Source organism: Engystomops pustulosus, chromosome 1 (assembly GCF_040894005.1).
Source record: "Engystomops pustulosus chromosome 1, aEngPut4.maternal, whole genome shotgun sequence".
NCBI lineage: Eukaryota > Metazoa > Chordata > Amphibia > Anura > Leptodactylidae > Engystomops > Engystomops pustulosus.
In genome coordinates this window covers 33,248,541-33,268,396 of record NC_092411.1, presented here as the reverse complement: position 1 = coordinate 33,268,396, position 19,856 = coordinate 33,248,541, and the positions used below count along the sequence as shown (strand labels likewise).

Here is a 19,856-nt window from a genome sequence, read left to right as displayed (position 1 = left end):
ATTGGAAAATTGTTTAACTTTTACTTACACTAACCAAATCAATTATTTGCTGAAAGTGGACAACCCCTTTAAGCTGTTAGTACTATCAGGCAGTGCTCAGCACAAAGAAGAGTCCTTGCGATATAATCCACATAGCAGAAATAAGCGGCGCTCGCCAATATTCACATAGACTTCCTTTATTAAACGATGCAGCACATAGATAAGTGCAGAGCGTGGCGACGGGCCATTTTGCACATCCAAGCACTTTTTCAAGCCGTTTCTTGAGCAGAAAGCGCTTGGACGTACGACATGGCCAACACTACTCTGTGCTTTTATCTATGTGCTGCCTCGTACGAATCTCGGTGAGTGCCGCTACTTTCTACTATGTAGGTTACATTGCAAGAACCTTGCAATATCTAAAAGAAAATAACCAATTTTTTGTTGGTTATTGATGTAATTAAAGATTTCCATTGTTTTCCCCGGAAGCCTCATGCATGTGTTTTTGTGCAGTTGTCATCCTTTGATTTAACAGAAATTAATTTGTGTGCTATGGGCTCATATACAGGGCCATGGTATATACAGGGCCATATCCAACAGACTCCATGTAACTCGGAGCAGGTCCTATTCCTATCTGTAGAAGAAGGATACATAGCATGGTGCTTCGAACAGGGTACTAACCCGTGCAAAATCACTCACAGAAAAATTTGGCACTTCGTTTTTACTTCTCCACGCAAACCGTTTCTGAAGATCCCACAGTGGATCGAAAGATTACACTACAATATTGGATTGTCTAAATATCATGAATGAAGATTTTCTCTATATTTCTCCATCTCCAAAAATGGAGAGCCAATTATTTTTATTCCGGTCTGTGTTAGCGGCTCAGGAAGTCTTTTTTATGGTTATCGGCATGTGAGTGGACCTCATACGGCAATGACACATGGGCCACAAGCAACTGACCGCAGATATGACGCTTAAGGCCTGTAAGTTACATAGGATGGTTCTTCGGTACAAATGACCGTACCATATTCTACATGTAGTTTTAAGGCTACAATTAAGGTATTTGGAGGAAAAGGCATCTGTCTATAGATTTGCTCTTGCCCCTGAGGCCTCATTAGCATTGGATATATTGTTATGGTCAGCAATGTGAAAAGTTATATGTGATAATTACTTACAAGATGACAGAATGTGACTAAGCAACAAATCCCCTGGTGTATAGACAGGATGCAGGAGACCCTAGAAAGCCATCAGAGGAAAGGAGGATTTCCTCTCCCATTATCATATCACAATGGGTTATCTGAATGTCATCCCTATACTAACTATGGCTAAATTGTGTGAACGTTTTCACAGAACTATAAACATACAAAAATATGTATCCTTTGGGCCAACATGGGCACAGTGTTGAGCACACTTAGGGAGATTAATCAGAAGTGACTGAGAGCAGAACTGTTCTAGTTGCCCATGGGGACCAATCAGAGCCCAGTTTTTATTTTCCAACAGCTGTTTACAAAATGACAGCTGAGCTCTGATTGGTTTATATGGGCAACTAGAACAGTTTTACCTCAGACATTTCTGATAAATCTCCCCCACTGTGTTTTACTGCACTGTGACCGAGGTGGGCAACCATGCCACATGATATAGAGCAGGTCCTATTCCTGCCCGTATTGTGTTGTGGCGCTCAGCTCATATGGAGATGGGAGGGCTGAGCAGTTCTTACTCCCCCATCTCCACCCGGCCGAAATGGACCACAAACTTTCCCTGTCTGCATCCCGTTTGTGCACATGGTTATTTGCATGAGGCCTTAAATAAATTTGGTACTTGACTTTCTAAGCAAAAGCTGAAAATACATTGGTTACCCCTTATAGAAAACCCTGCTCAATTCTCAGTTAAGTACCATATTTTTCGGACTATACGGAGCACAAAAAAATCCTTTGATTCTCTCAGAAATCAAAGGTGCGCCTTATATATGAACCTACTTACAGACAACAGGTCTGCCACCTGCTGGTCATTCATCCTTATAATCAGGTGCGCCTTATAATCCTTTGCACCTTATATATGATCCTAGACGTTTTAGCAGTCATTTATTGATGGTGCGCCTTATAATCTGGTGGGACTTATAGTCCAAAACTTGGGCGTTTTCTGCCATGGCACTTCAGCAGCTTGCCTATTTATTTAGGTTGGGGTAGTCATAACCCTCCAAGCAATCTCTATAGGACATTTCACAATAAATCTATCAAGCTTCAGTTTCTTAGGTCATGACAACCACTGGCAGGACCTAGAGGCACATGCAAGCAGCCAAAACATTTGCCTATATAGGTAGGTAAGACATTGGTGTTGGGGCGTTTGTCTTAACTATTTTAGTGTTGTCTGGGCCATAGTGGTCTACAACATTCCCTAAGTGAATGGTCTGAAGGAAACAAATTGGTGGTTCAAGCTAATCCTAAAACCTAACCTTGGGATCCAAACTAAGTCATGGACATAGCCAAAGGGTTGGTAATGGGCAATAAAGTTCAAGGGTTAGATTATTTTTAGTATAACTGGTCATTTCGACTAGAATATATGTCTCTACCATAGACACTTAGGCCGGGTCTCTTTAGATCTCTATGGCTAGCATCACTCCTGACACCTAATACATAACAATTATGCTTATTGTGAAAAGTAGCAGAGTGGAAACACTTTCAGGGATCTATAACAGACGTAAACTTGTACAGATCTCTACTATGTGTTGCTTGCAGTTTACGTTCATCATTCTGTCTTGTTAAACACGAGGTTCCAAGCATCCAAATAAGGACATCAACAAAAGCCAACGCTCAAGATGCCAAAACATAACTGTCCTCACTACATGATCAGTTTTCCAGGGGCTACCAACATTTCAGATGGTAAAGAAGACTTTGTGCTTATCTATGTCAGATACATCCAAGACGACCAAAACGTATCTCAGTGGTATCTTAGATGTCAGACCTATGAATAATTTTACTAAATAACAACAAAAATAATGTCACTTTATACACTACTCACAAAAAGTAAGGGATATTTGGCTTGTGAGAAAAATTTCATGTTGAAACTTAAAATCACTCTAACCCTAATCCACCCACAGGTCCTAATTGACTGGTGGCTTAGTGTCCCAAATGGCCCTTTGGAAAGTCCCTTGGTGCCTGCTATTAAAATAAAATAAAAAACATTAATACTTACCTGGTTCTGATGCTCCCAGAGCCTGGGCAGTCACATGTGATGATGTGTACAGCTCCAGCTTAATTCATGTACTACACAGGCATGGGGAGAACCAGAGATGGGTCCAATGCGCCTCATCGAACCCATCTTTAGGAAAGTATAAATTTTATAGATATAGATTTTTTTTTTTATAGTACCCACCTAAGGACTTGGCAAAGCCCAACTTGAGACCCTAAACCACCAGTAAATAAGGACCTGTGTGTGGTTAATATTGTGATTTAGTATAACCCCAAAACTACACCAGTAACACTTACTCATAGATCCAGGCACCGTGACTGTGGTAATCTTCTTATATTTGCTACCCATGGCCTACTTTCCTTCTAAAATCAACTTTTATAACTATGCTAATAAACCTGAAGGGCTCCTAGTGTTGTTAACAAAGGCCCTCTGTGCTACAGCTTCACAGGCACACCCTCCCTCCTCAATAACCTAGAGTGAGTTTCAGCACACAGTGTTGAGTTTCAGCTTCACAGACTGTTGCACAGTGTAACAGTCTGTGAAGAGGTCTGGTACACCCCTAGAATTAATATCATCATTTTAATAGTTGATGTAAGATGGAAGGAGGCCATGGATAACAATTATAAGAAGATTGCCACAGTCACGGTGCATGGATCTATGAGTAAGTGCCCCAGGTTTATTATGATGGATTTTGATGGTAGATTTGTCAAAAACAGGAGTCCAAAAATAGTTTAGTTTTTAGAAGAAAAAAAAAGAATTAGTCTCTTATACTTATCTCATACACACAAAATAAGAAGCTATTTATTTGAATTCTAGTATGCACGCTTCATGTCCACCACAGGATACTATTTGGGTAGAGAGCAGAAAACATGGAAATGTAATGGTGTGTGAATATTCCCCTAAACTCTCATCAGATGCACAATAGCAGAAAACACAGCACTCCCACAGTGTCAGAGGCGTAAATGATTGACACCCAAAAATTCACTAACCCTCCGCCGTGCAATCAGCCCTTGTCTATTATATTTTCATTCTCTATTTCTACATCAGCAGCTGCCGGGGCCGAGAACTCAGCGATTTCCAAGGCCTTATATCAATTACATCAATCGGGAAAGTGCTGGGTATCATTTTATCATTAAGTCATTTAACCACCTGTGACTCGGCCCGTGATAAATTCAAGATGTCATCTCTACTGACAGGTAAATAGCATTGTTCTGATGCCTTATAGATAAGAAATAAAGCGTATGTGCGGAATGGAATCCCGGGAAGATGGACATTCCAGGACAAATTGTTTATTTTTTTGTCTTGTAAAGTGGAAAACTGATCTGCAAAATGTAGATAAAAGTTGGTGAAATGTAGAAAAGTGGTGCACATGTCGAGCAGCTGGAAAGCATCAGGCGTCACCTGGACTCTCCGCCAACACTCGTCTACGTAAGGTTACTTTTGGTAATTTACCAGTTGTTATCGCATCCCCACCCCCTCCTCCACTTCATACTATGTATCCAAAAAAATTCTCCTAATTTTTATCCTCTCTCTTGACTTCCCCTTTTGATGTATCATCACGTAACCACCAAACAAAGTTTCCCATTATCATATTTGGCAAAAAACCTACTGTGGACTTTAAACTTTTAACCCCTTTTTGACCAGGCCTTAAAAGGCTTTTAACAAATTTTCATACCAATTAATAACTTTCTTTTTTTGTGCAATACCGTAAAAAAATGTTGCTGCATATTTTCATATCACATAGAGATAGTTACAAATAAAAAAAAGTTAAGAGACCTTTTTTTTTTTTAGTTTTTTTGGGGAGTTACGTTTGTATGTATAGTATATTTTTTCAGTTTTCAAATGAACTCAAAATGAACATTGTAAATGAATTGCCCCGTCTCCTTGTTCCTGATTTACAGGCCTCACTGCTCAGACATGCTGCTGTGTAGAACATTGAGAGAGAGAGAGAGCTCTGTTACATCATTGGACACTTCTTCCATGTGACCAGGGTGATGTCATCAAGGTCCTTTACCCAATTTGTCTACCCCATGTATGTAGCTGATCATATGAAATCACAGCATGCCCCTAAGTCAGTGATGGCGAAACTTTTAGAGACCGGATGCCCAAACTACAACCAAGACCTACTTATTTATCGCAAAAGTGCCAACACAGAAATTTAATTTGTGGTTTATACTCCCTGCTGTCACAGCTTTCATCGATACCGGGACCCTGAGGACACCAATAAAGCAGAAAATAGAAGAAATTTGGATGATCATTGTAGCTTCCCTCCAGATTCCCATAAACAGGAGGAATTGTCAGGGCCGGAGCAGGAGCTACAATGATAATCCAGATCTGTCCATACATTCCCACTCCTCCGGTAGTCCCAGGTAGCGCTTAAAATAACTCTTTGCACACCAAGTCCTGGGCTGTCTGGGACTGCAGGAAGATACCTGGAGTCCTCTCTGGTGATGGACTGAGTGCCCACAGAAAGGGCTCTGAGTGCCATCTCTGGCACCAGTGCCATAGGTTAGCCACCACGGCCCTAAGTCCATGCTGTGATTTCATGTGATCAGATACATACATGGGGTAGACATTGCAAATGTAACTGGGTAAAGGACCTTACACAATGTCATGCAAGCAGGGTGATTTTAAGTGTTGAATGCAGAAAAGAAGCACGGGAGGAGTAGTAGTTGGGATGCATCGGCTAAACAGGATACGCCTCCTTTGATGCCAGGTCATATAACATAATATAGATTTAAAGGTAAACAATTTTTAGCTAAAAATAGGGTGTCAGTCAGTTAGTAGATGTATTTGTGCAAAAAATGTGGTGACAGGTTCTCGTTAAGTAATAATATAAAAAGAAATGAGGGTGTATATGAAATAACAGATTATAACTCTAGAAATAACATTTTATATCATTCTGTTCTGCAACCTCTATGGCTCCCCGTTAATGATAGTCATATACGTTAGTCTCCAAGCTTGAAGGCGACCAAAATTGCTTTATACAGACTGTAAAATGGTCTTTAGACAGAGAATCTTATCACAAGCAAATATTACACCAAGCGCAGTACTTAGAGGCTTGTTGATACACAATTCAATTAACTTTGGAAAGTACTTACCATTCTTGCTGACATCTAGTTCCCTGAGATTAATGAGATTTGCTATAGATGCTGGCAATATTGTTAGGTCATTGTCTGGCAAACTCAGCTTGTGCAGAGACTGGCAGTTGAATAGTTGCTATTGAGACAGAAAGACAGAGAAAAAATGGCAGTCAGCTTCCATTTTCTACTTCACAGCTGATGGTGGGAAAACAGAGGCGAAACAATATGCATGGAAACAATGGGGGATAGGGTTACGGCCGATACAATGCAGTGACTGCTCATCTTACAGACCACAGGTTCCCAACGTTCTACTCTGATCTTACTCTACAAAGTAAATCTATAGGATGACAAATACACTTCGTTATTTGATAGCAATTTATGACTTTAAAACCCAACCAGAATGTAAAGTGCATAGTGACAAAGGCTGAAGTTGGTTTGGTTATCCAAAGGGCCCAAATATCCCTCTCCTACACATTCACTTTCTCATCTGTACGAGGCAGACAGCTGATGACCTTACTATTAAAATGCTTTCTCAGCTAAGTAGAATGTACATGGAGGTTCAAAAACAGAGACGGGAACATGAGAGACACTAAATGGGAATCAACCACCTGAACCAATTGTTATAATCTGCTTGTGGAATTTAGTTGAGAGAAATGCACTCTGATTTTCAATATACCTCTGAAAATTTTGCTCCATTATTCCATTCCCAAGGTATTCTCAATTCAATCTCTATGCTAATGAGGCAGTTGGTATAACCAAGCTCTGTCCTCGACACCTGGAGCTGTTCCCATCTAAATCACTTCCTCCTTATTCCAGTGAAGCATCATGCTTCTCAAAAGACAAAACTCCTGCTTATCTGAAGTAGAGGGTAGTTGTCTTGGTAGGAATAGCAGTCTGTGATCCAGGTGCTGAGGACACAAACTTGGTGCACAATTACCTAATTAGCATAAGGATTAAAATGGGGATTTCTCTGAAACATCATACGAGACATAAGTAATAAATATACTTTCAAAATCACACTGCAGTCATCTACAACATGCAACCAGCAGATTATAATGCTTGTGGAGGCGGTAGAGTCCATTTAAAGGGCATCCACCACCAGGATGAAGGACTGTATGAAAATGAGCCTCAGGCTCATAGTGCATAGTGTCTTTCATTTTGGTGGTAGATGTCCTTTAAGGCTTAAAGCTTATCTCTTGCAGAAACGAAGGATGCGTATTGGTGGCCAGGATGACAGCAAGCAACAATATGTATTTCCCTGTCCATTTGTTGCGGATAGATTTAGAAAACCCTTCTCTAATTTGTATGGCCTTTAACATTACTGCCAAGTTGGGGAGGCCACATTACACATGTTTCACAACAACAAGGAAGCTTTATAGTTATGCCACAGAATCTATTTATCAGCTTTCCCCACATCATCCAAAGGTCCTCTCCAAATTAAGAACACATTAAGAACTGTTCTACTTTTCTTAGTAGATCCAGGAGGTAGGTTTCCGATTGCCCCCTCATCCATGTACATTTTTTACCAATTTTTTGTAAAGCTGAACATCAGTTTTTTATACTTAAATGTATCTGTTGTATACAAACGACCTGCAGAGGCTACTTGGGGTGTGGAATAGCCTCTGTGAGCTCCCGTGACTAAGGTTACTCCACACCACGAGCAGCCTTTGCAGAGCCACCACCTTTGCATCCATACCATTTATGAACATGGCGGCATAGCCTGCGCTGGTGCAGTGGCTCCTGACACATTGCGCTTGGTGAAGCTTCTGCTCATGTCCCCTCTTGCCGGACACGTCACAGGAGCCGATGCGCCTGCACAGGCTGTGCCACCATGTTCACAAGCGGCATGGACATGCAGAGGTCACCAGAGGTCACAGGGGCCAGAGGAGTCCATCTGTAACTAGGGGTTGTCTGTAAGTTGGGTGTCCTTAAGTAGGGGACCACCTGTATATAAATTTTATAGGTTGGACTTTATGGACCTGCTTTTTTTTTACCAACCTTCTACAATAAAACTATGAGTCAACGCTCCAAACACAAATATTCTACTGCTGTATAGAGGAGTAAACAGAAGCATAAAATCTATATATAGATACTATATGGACACAATACAAATGAGGTTAGTGCATCTGGGTGCACCTGTGAAATAAGCATCATGACATATACAACATAAAAAGTACATTACAAATATAGCTACCGCAATAAACAAAGTTGTGATCCTCCGAAACCTATAATGAAACGTTTCAATTTCCCTTCATGTCAATGAATAGACTCTCAGCATCCCCATAAATCAGTAGCTCAGCTTCCATCCATGTGAATGGGAGCTAAAATGCAATAACCTATTATGGCCACTGTACAAAGAATGGAGTTGTTTACCTCTGTATGCACACCTTCTGGTCATTGCAACTAATCTGGGTGATCTCAGTGTTGGACCCTCAGGATTCTGATACTGATGACCTATTCTGAACATAGGTTATCAATATCCAAATTCTGGACTGCCCCTTAAAGTGTGTGTATATTATAGTATTCCTTGGCTTCTACCACTGGTAAAGTCTAGAGATCTGTAGTAATGCCATATGGAAATGGGGGTCAATCACTCAGTATTTGTTTTGTCTTCTAATGTACATAATTACTATAATGGGGAACAGATGATGGATCATAAAAAGTGTATGCAAATCCATCCGCCCTACATCTGTAATAACACAACCAACAGCCACTGCCATGTACCAGGATTTGACGTTTACATAGAGGACGGGTGTAAACAGGTTTATGTTCTTCTACATATATGAAGATCACACATGATATATATTGTAAATAATGAACATTCACCTAAGATCAGGACGCGGCGCATTTCCTCTGCTGCCATCGATACATGGAATGTGCTGTGTCGCATGTTCACATTGTTTCCGTAAATCACATAATGCTCTACAGCTTATGCCTAGCTGTCATCACCTAGCCCTGACAGTGATGATCTCATATTACGTTATCTTTACCAGCGGCCAAAATATTTGTGGAGGAACACTCCGTAACGTTCACCAGAAAAAGAAACATTGCGCAAGCGAGACGCACTCATACGGTTTTCATCACTGTTGGCACCGTATGTATATGCTGCACTGTAGTGTACTTTATATAGGGTTGACCTTAGTTGGACGATCATGTATATGCTGCACTGTAATGGACTTTATATAGGGTTGACCTTAGTTGGAGGATCAGTTTTAGGCTCAGACCCCTGTGTTGGCACCTCTTTAGAAGTTAGAAGTAAGAACTATATTATCAATATATGATGTCCTTAATTTGTAATTTCTGCTAAGACTCAGTTCACACCTGCGTTTCACAGGTTACGTGACCCCTACCATTTTTTAGCCATGAACAACAGAATTTTAGTAAGCAAAATATTAAGTCTATATATAAGTCTATGGGAAACGGAAGGTGAATGGAAGACCTTCGATTCTTCTTCTGTTTTCAGTTTCTGTTACGCTCTCCAAAATCAGAAAAAGTAATGGAAAGAACCAATATAAGTGTGAACTGGGCCTTACTGCTAAAGTCAAAAGAGTAGCATGAAAATTTATCAGTAATTCCTCTAAAAGTAAAGTTACTGTGGGGTACCCTCTAACTCCGGCAATAGCGGGTGGGATAACCTCATGGATAACCTCAAAGAAACAAGCCTAGGACAGGCCTACTTATTATTCTCACTAATAGGGGGCTGTATCGCCATCATGATAATACTGCCATATATTATTCAATAATGGGTCCTAAAGGAGGCCACTTAAAAACAATCCCAAAAAAACTGTTGATACGATCATCATAATTGACTCAAGTGGGGGACCCTAGTCTCCTGCTCCATTGAACTTTGGGTGGGTGACCATGCAGGTGCCCTGTAACTCTATGGATCTCAAAGTCAGTTTTTCATAAGATAACCCTTTAAATGCTAGGTTTATTTTTGTCTGCTCCCGTCCTTATGGGGGTCTACCACTAACGTGGACTTTGGTCTACTGTCTAGTTTGCCACCATATAATACCATCCGTGGTCAAAGTGGTTGGACTTTCACTGATCATGAAGTAATCATAGATTGGATTTCCATATTGTTATGTTTCCTCCTAAAACCAAAATTCTATTCATAAGCAGCAGATTTTAAGATTTCAACAACTGGTTTTTCGGCAAGTACACGAAATACAGGCTGGCTAGTTCAGATTAGCAAGCGGCATTGTTTTTGCAACAAATCTATTGTGTGTGAATTACATTTGAGTAATGATAGGACGGTTCATGGTGACCCATAAAGATGTGAACCATCATTATACACAGCAAGATGCAGCAGCATCTGCCTATAGTCAGGACTGTGTGACATGAGCCTCCACCCAAAGAGCAGACCTCAGCATTTAGGTTTATGAACTGTAACATGATGTGACATAAGTGTGACACGCTTACTCCCAACGTCAAATGAGAACATAAATACTGGATGACTCTGTCTCTTCATATCCTTTGTGACATTTATGAGTCTTCCTGCCTACATTTTAATGTCCAAGATAAAACTTCAAGTCAGGTCGAGTCAATTAACTCTTTATTAGTCTAAGACAAGTTTCAGTAAGGAAATTAAAGGGGTTGTCCTCAACTTTACTACTGGTGATTTATCTTTAAGATCATGGATCCTGGGCTGTATGAATATTATTGCCCCTACAATTCAGGAATCACTTACTACATAGGGTACTAGAATCTGCTTCTTGGGGAATAGAGGAGGCCTCCCTTCTAACTGCTTTCAATATGTGATTTAAGGACCTTTGGAAGACCTTGAAGTGTATTGAGAGCGGGAACAAGTGTACAAAGATTTAATTGGTGAAGGTCCTTCTGAGTATATAATTTGGTGAGTGGTTTGGGTAGCCATGGGCCCTGTAGAAGGCTTTAATTTGCTACCGACCAAACTGCCTACATTATAATCCACTACTGGTCTCAGTCCTAAGCAGAAGCAGTTGCTTCAGGCTTAATGGCTGACCTGGACAAGCTGATCAGCTTTTGTGCTACAGATGCTTTGTGAACACCACTAGGACAACTAGGGATTGAAATGACCAGAAATTATGTAACATATGTGTCTCCTGGCACTATGGGCATTGCTGTTATAAGTAATAAGAGTAAGTAAAGTTAGTAGTGTACTAAGTAAAGTAGTGCACCGAGATGGAAACCCCCCAAGTGTAAGTCAGGAGAAACCAAAATCAAGAATCCCTATGAATAGAGAACTGAAAGAAACAACAAGAAAACAAAGCTCCACTCATGAGGAATTCCTGGGTTGAAGTCTGAAGAACGTATCTGTCTATAAAAGTTCCATCTATGTATAGTTGACACAGCTTACATGCTTGTTTTATGACACACCAACCATTAATGTGAAGGTCACAAGATAGAAGTAGTGAGTCAGAGGGGCTTGTACCGGAAGGCCGGAGACTTATTCATTCGCATCAATGACGGACATGTATCATGTGGAAGGAGAAAATGGAGCCATGACCCAATACAAGCTTAACGCCTTCACACGTGTAAATAAGAAAGAGGACTGATCGCATGCGAAAGAAGAGAAGGAGGAGATCACGATACATTCACGCATCACATCTCATTGATGTTCTCCATTTCAGAGTCATCCTGGCTTTGTGATTATAAGCTGACGTTTAACACTTTTTGTGGACTTATCACATACATAAAAATACGGGAGCAGACAAGTGGCCAACTCTACAACTCATACGCAATCTTCATCATACAACACGTGTCTAAGGGCATTGGAAGGTTCTATGGATTTCATTTTGCTGAGAAAATGAGTGCACACATCAACGGTGAAGTCAGACTAAGTCAACATCTGCTGAAGACAGCCCTCAGGAAATGTCTACCAGAAGGTTGGGCAGTATAGTAGCTCAATGGTTAAGCCCTTTTAATTTGTGCAATTGGCGCTCTGCGTTTGGGTTTCCTCCCACACTACACAAACATATCAATAGTTCTTTTGAAGATTTTCTCACATACTGTACTTCAAACATATACTATGAGGTCAGTTCGCTTCCTTTAGAAATGGTCCTCATATGGTTGCAATTTTAAGAAAAAACATGGTTATAAAAAGAAAAAAAATAAAAAAATAAAAAACTGGACCACCACTTCACATAAATTGAGACCTAAAATAGTCCTAACCATTGCCAGGGTTTATTGCTGTGATGCATGGGGGGGCATATCTAGGTTTTACAATACTGAATACAGTAAGATAAAGTTCGGCAATTGCAATCCCTCCAATCAATGGACTTATGGGGAAGCTAGGAGTGGAAGCCATACTCATTTTTTATTAATGACCTATCCTACAGAGAAGCAACGCTATAGAAGTCTTGGAAACCGATTTCAATCAAACATCATAAAAACAAGTGAGAGCGGGTCCAATAAAATTAATGGGGAAATTTGTGAAGACTAGAAGAGCCTATTCTCCATCTTTCCACATACGTACGGTGGTGCATCCCTATGGAGAGGGGAGGGGTGAGCAGTGCCTGTCTTATGCGAATACGGTAGTGTGAATGTAGCCTAAGGCTGGGTTCACATCACATTATTTTTCATACATTGTAAGGACCTTGGGGGGATTGCAACGTGTCCTTAAAAAGTATGGCACAGACGTATCCCACTTTATGATTAAACAGTGGCATAGGTCGCCAGGGGACCGCTCCTCCCCCCTGAATGTGGGAGGGGGGGGGTGTACATCTACCGGAGATTGGCTGCTGCCGATGTAAGGGGTGTATCCCCAATGATGTCACTGTCAGTCCCCCGCTCCTGCTGAGCTACGTATGTGCTCTGAAAAAACTTTATTAACTGAGAAATCTAAATCACAAACAAGAACAAAGAATTGTGCAGACAGCCCTGCATCTGCTAAACCTGTGGTCCAGAAAAGTACAGGAAAGTATAGTTCATCTATTGGAATAATAGATTCCTTAGAGGTTTGCATTAGACAAGGGATTGTTCTAATTAAGACCCCAAAACTAATATGATGACTATATATAAAAATTTTGCCACATCCATAAGGAAATAGTGTATAACACGGTATCATAAATGCTCATTTTTGTAAATGAGTTTTGTTAATGACAATCAGAACATTTGACTTAGAATTCAGATGTGCCTCTGGGTGCGCTGCCATTTATAACCAGAAACGGGGACCAAGTAAGAAATCACAGTAGCCTTTGACAGCCAGGATGGTAGGAAAACATATGAACATCTGCTACAGCACAGATGTAACAAGGTGCCAACTAAATGAAAACTTTGGAAGTGTAAGGAACTCCCTGGCTGGAGCTTGTGTTCATGAGATGAGTCGGAGTTAAGTGAATGGTTGGCGCGAGATACTGCCAAGAAAGCTAGTGCAGCGACGTGAGCTAATGCCCATAAAACACAGCTGGAAGAGACCCAGGAGAGAGGGCTGCTTGTCATCAGTGTCATGGAAAATATGAATCCTATACAGAAAAGTGGTACCTTGGGAAGCTCTTCAATCTGGTTGGCATCCAAATAAAGTTCCTCCAAGGTTTTCTCGAATGTGAAAATCTCTTTCGGCACCTGTTCCAGGCTGCAGTGAGAATAGTCAAGTGAGGTCACAGTTTCTTCCTCTCCCCGCAAACAGCGGCACGGCACCAACCGCACAAACAGGTTCCTCTTTGCAGTCATTTTCAGGCACTGTAAAGAAAGCCAGATACAAGATAAATGTCAAGTATAATTCTACATTCTCAGCAGGTCACCGTATCCCTCAGCTTATAGACGTCCCAGCACAACTCTCGTCTGCCTACAGATTTCTAATGGAACATTGAGACATTGTAAAAAAACCACAAGACGCTTCTCCATGAAAATCCAGCTCGACAAGTTTGGATGCAGACAAATCTTCAGGAAGATCTGTTCTACTTGTCGGATCACTTTAACCATTCATTTGCTGATTAATACGAACTTAATTAAAAAGGAACACTCCAGTCACAGCTGATTCATTAAATTATACCTTATGTTCTAGGTTCTAGGAATACAATGAAAAGGAGTCCTGCTCCTCCGTTTAGGCCCAGCACCAGGCATTATTCAATTAAATTTAGCTTTTCCTGGATTGTCCCTTTAAACGTATGACCTTGTAGTAGACCAACTGTATACTGAATGGAGAGAAATCCAGATATTTGTTTATATGCAAATGACCAATGAAGTGCTCCAATGCTTGGGACGTAGGGTCTGGTGATTCCGTTATTGTCTAGTTCTACCGGTTAAGCCAGGCACCGTTACTGGATGATGAGACTTTGTGCACTGGACCTGGTTGCCCTACCCATAGTGCCCCAAATGCTCATTTGTGCATGAATTAAAATTTCTGTGCAGTGTACAGATTTTCTTAAAATGAGACATGCTTATGATACAGGAAGCTTTACATATGAACTTATAGTTCATATGCTGGGTCTATATGTGACCCCGTAGGTAACAGAATGCATTTCCCCGTGTTGCCTGTATCGTCTGTGTAACCATACCTTTGTTTGTGTGTGGTATTAGTTTTGATCGGACTGTCAAAAAGAAAATTTAAAAACCAGCTCTGTCTCTCTTACAATGGCTCTGGGCAGGTCTTTCATCCTGAAGAGCTTTCTGCTCTGTGCTGCTCCACAGCTCCTCCACAGGAGATGTAACAGGATTTTGGTTGGACACTTACAGCAATCAATCACAGCAGAAGGGAGGGGTCACAGAACAGTTCATTGCCAAGAGCAGAAAGCTCTTCAGCCTTAAAGACCTAAAGCATTTGCAGAAGCTACAAACTGGATATAAAGCTCAGTTTCCACAATCCTGCTTCTCTGAAAACAAAGGTATAGTTTCACAGATCTCCAAGGTCTATATTTAGTACTGTCTGCAGTTTATAATGGACAAAACTGATGATGGATTCTAATTAAAGTAACACAACTGGCTTACCAGAAATAAACGATTAGTTCCCAATTTTATTGTATAACCAATAAGACAGGAGAAAAGCAGCCGGAAAAGGTCAGGAATCAGGATTGACAATTATATTATAATGATGAGAACTCAGGACAGTCACATCCAATAATCAGTAATTACAGCCAGATCTGTGAAGCAAAAGGTCTCAAGGGGAAAGTTATGTTGAACACAGGAAGGAAGTCAATAGTATTCTATGCCTCCAGCCAAGTAAATATCTGTATACAAAACATACATAGTGACGCATTCGGGAGCTACACTTGTTATGGACAATGTTACACATGTCTTTCTTGTGTCATTTTTCAAGGGGAATTACAGAGACCCTGTCTACTTTCTTCATTAGTAAATAATTGAATTCACCAGGAATAATATTAGATTTCTAGAGCTTCTTTGTAGAAATGTACAAACTTCATGTGTAGGGAGAAATACAGAGAATTGTATACCCAGTTGTCAATTTAGGCAAAACTTTTTAGAATGAATGTACCATACACAGCAGATATAAGAATTTACGAATACAGACGTGTCAGGAGAAGTTCTCTTTTGTAAGGCTCCAAAAAATCTACTAATCAAACATATATTCGCTAATGGTAAACCCTAGAAACCATAAAAATTGACTAGGGTTGTAATAGCTTTTCCAGGCTCTTAACATTTTCTTAGACTTAGTCTGAATAGGTAAACTGGCAATTCAGAATTAAATATAGCAATTATGGAGATGTGAACATTATTTTTAAGATTGTAGTCCTAACATTTACAATGTATAGAAATGAATAAATATGACATTTTTATTATTAGAAATTATTAGTGTTTTCATTAGCTGATAGAAGCAATAATAATAATAATAATAATATTTTATAAGCAGGTCATCATGTGCCATTCATGCTAAAAAAAGTTATAAGTCACGTAAGGACACACATTTATAATTGGAAAAGTAAGATTCAGCTCACATCTACGATAGGTCTTCAATTATTGCCTCCAGTTTCTGTATATACTGGAATACAAGATAACCCCTTTATAAGATGAATTAATTTAAAAAAAAAAACAAAAAAAAAAACAGTGAAACCATATTGGCTCAAGTATAAGCCTAGGATGGGAATGCATTTGTCACAGCCTCCCCTCACGAATGAAATGCCCAGCCGCCTCCCCTCACTAAGGAAATGCCCACGCAGCCTCCCCTCACTAATGAAATGCCCACGCAGCCTCCCCTCACTAATGAAATGCCCACGCAGCCTCCCCTCACTAATGAAATGCCCACGCAGCCTCCCCTCACTAATGAAATGCCCACGCAGCCTCCCCTCACTAATGAAATGCCCACGCAGCCTCCCCTCACTAATGAAATGCCCACGCAGCCTCCCCTCACTAATGAAATGCCCACGCAGCCTTTGCTTACTAATGAAATGCCCAGCAGCCTCCCCTCACTAATGAAATGCCAAGCAGCCTCCCCTCACTAATGAAATGCCAAGCAGCCTCCCCTCACTAATGAAATGCCAAGCAGCCTCCCCTCACTAATGAAATGCCAAGCAGCCTCCCCTCAATAATGAAATGCCCAGCAGCTTCCCCTTACTAATGAAATGCCCATGCAGCCTCCTCTCACTAATGAAATGCCCACGCTGCCTCCCCTCACTAATGAAATGCCCACGCAGCCTCCCCTCACTAATGAAATGCCCACGCAGCCTGCCCTCACTAATGAAATGCCCATGCAGCCTGCCCTCACTAATGAAATGCCCATGCAGCCTTTGCTTACTAATGAAATGCCCAGCAGCCTCCCCTCACTAATGAAATGCCTAGCAGCCTCCCCTCACTAATGAAATGCCCAGCAGCTTCCCCTTACTAATGAAATGCCCATGCAGCTTCCCCTTACTAATGAAATGCCCATGCAGCCTCCCCTCACTAATGAAATGCCCATGCAGCTTCCCCTCACTAATGAAATGCCCACGCAGCCTTTGCTTACTAATGAAATGCCCAGCAGCCTCCCCTCACTAATGAAATGCCTAGCAGCCTCCCCTCACTAATGAAATGCCCAGCAGCTTCCCCTTACTAATGAAATGCCCATGCAGCTTCCCCTTACTAATGAAATGCCCATGCAGCCTCCCCTCACTAAAGTAATGCTCAGCAGCTTCCACCAAAGGGCACCTTTGCTATTGGATATCTGGACTAGTATCATTATACTCAATACTGATACAATATTTTCAAAAAAAGAAAATGGAGCACATGGGCCGCAAACAAGGGCCCAATAATGCACATGTAGAGGTAGCCTTACAATGCTGAGGGTTTCCTGACCTGGCCCTTCTTACACATCTAAGACTTCATCACCTAGGAGTGTGCAACTGCATAAAGCCAACACAACTGCGGCCTGCTATTATAAGACACATCACTAAATAAGTGAGCCTGCATTGACAAAACAGCCATCATAACCGGCTGTTAATCCCATCTGTGCCATACTTAGAGGACTGAATCTGCAAAAGCTAATAATGATCATGATACACTAGTCAGATAAAACGCACATGGATTTATTGTACATCAACATTACATGTAAGATTACTCCTGCGTTGGATCAGAAACATTATCACAATAAATTAGTAGTCATGGAGATGGAAAGGTAAAAACTAAGCAGAGTTAGAGCAGAAACCAGAGGACATTACATCGCTCTAACGTCCTCCCCCCAAATTCACTAACTGGAAATGGCCAGTTTTGTTATCAGCGGTGAAATATGTATGTAGTACAAAACGTGTTATGTGCCTGTAGATCACAGCGACATAGGTTGACAGTACAACATATAATAAGATGATATGAATTAAAAAGGTTTTCCCTGTGGATAGCGGAAAAGAAGGTGATAAATGAGGGTCCAACTGCTGGGACCCCCACCGACCATGAGACCAGGAAACCCCACGATGCAGAGAATGAGGATCCCGTTCTCACTAGTGGGTGGAGCCACAGGGAGAACATTTACTAAGCGAGTGCTCAGTAGTCGGACTCTCACCGATCATCTAGTTACAACCTATTCTTTGGATAAGGGATAACTTATAAACTTAGGACAACCCCTTTAACACAAATTTACGCTACTCATCTTTAAAAAATCTGAGAAATTGTCCCATTTTAATTGTCCTATTTAATGGTCCTATTTGATTCTTAAATAGTATAACAGGGGGGGATTCAGACTGCCGTCTGCCCTTTCATGCTGTATGAAAATTGGGGGCCCCTTTTCTAATTTTTCTACATGGTTTGACACTTACTGCCTAGATATGTTACCACAACCAAGACTTGGGCCCCGGGCACCATCCAGATCCCATCCAGTTCTCCTGGCCTTTTTCAAGGGGAATAGATTATTGATGGCTCTTTTGTACAGAGCCCAATGGTGTAGAAATTAGACTTGCTGAGTGTGCATTTGCTATTAACATTAAATGGGGGGTAAGCTGGTGCCAGAGATTTCTGGTGGAAGCTTATCTTCTTTAAAAACAAAATACAAAAAAATTTGGGCTTGTTAAAACCCAACCCAAACACCCCCCCCCCCCAACAACAGATCTACGGGACAGTCAAGACATCATGATACATGGTAATATATCAACTTTGGAGCTTTGCGGCATCCAAAAGCTAGCATGAGTTGTGGGGTTTCCATTTTAGTTAGCACAGTAACCTTATTTTATTTGGGATGTTTATCCAAATTGGAAAGGTAGCAATATGAAATTGTATAAGCATGGCTGCTTTCTTATAGAAATAGCGACACTCTTGTCCATTGCGTGTACATTTCGGCCCCATTCTGGCAGACTGTGGACCGAAGGGACACAATTTTTTAGAAGGAATAACCATGGTTATAGCCTGATCCCAACCTGAAGCTGAACTGGGTGTAAACAATTTATGAATACCAAAAGCAAATATTTAGACAGACTCATTAATAGGCATTGTTCAGCTCAGGCAGAGAAAGCTGCCCTGCCACTTAGTGAAGCAAACAGACAGAATGTGCCTTAATTCAATCATTTCCAACTAATATCTTTTCCTTGTAGACCCTGCATCGTTTATTTGTTTTGCAAGAACATTTAGTAGGAGCAGCAAAAATATTAACACAATAAATGGGCTGATGCTAGTAATAGGATCCTCCTCCTTCATTGTCTCATAGTACTGGTGGGGACAGGCCATTTTGTCCAACAGTTCAGTCCACCCACTGACCATGAAGATCGATGAGGTATTGACTCAACATGTAAGAGGGGTAACCTTCATTTCCCCCTTTTTTGCGTGCATTTGCACCTCTACATTTGTTCTCTTCCTCTTGGTTCGCTCACACTTGCCCTCCTTGTGTGGACATCCCCACCCTGGTGCACGATAAATGGGCTGGTGCTACTAATAAGATCCACCTTCATCCGCTCATAGTAGTTGGGCATTTTGAAGAACAATTCAGTTTACCCATTGAACATGAAGTTCAAAAAGGTAGCAACCCAACATGTAAAAGGGGTAACCCCCTTTTTTTGCATCTATCTTTGTCTACACGGCTCAATATTTGTTCTGTCCTCCTTCTTGTACTTACACTTGCTCCCCTTGTGTGGATGTCCCTGCTTCTGGTCTACGTAGAAGCTCAAAAGGTACATCAAGAAAGCTTATAAAGTGCTCTACAAAATTGCTTTCTTTACACTTGGTGTAATTTGGAAGCTTTGACCTGCAAATTCTCCATGTCACAAAGACTTATCC

The 19,856-nt window shown here is 41.0% G+C and overlaps 1 protein-coding gene across 3 annotated transcripts in view; it reads right to left on the bottom strand.

Annotated features, from left to right (window-relative positions):
* ERBIN (erbb2 interacting protein) overlaps positions 1-19,856 on the bottom strand; it is a 136,683-nt gene that overhangs the window by 44,918 nt on the left and 71,909 nt on the right. For all 3 annotated transcript variants that reach the window (XM_072137357.1, XM_072137376.1, XM_072137366.1), the window contains 2 exons: positions 13,713-13,910; positions 6,267-6,384 (listed from right to left, as the gene is read on the bottom strand). In XM_072137357.1, coding sequence (XP_071993458.1) covers positions 6,267-6,384; positions 13,713-13,901 — 307 coding nt within the window. In that variant the 5' untranslated portion in view covers positions 13,902-13,910. The remainder of the gene's footprint in view (positions 1-6,266; positions 6,385-13,712; positions 13,911-19,856) is intronic.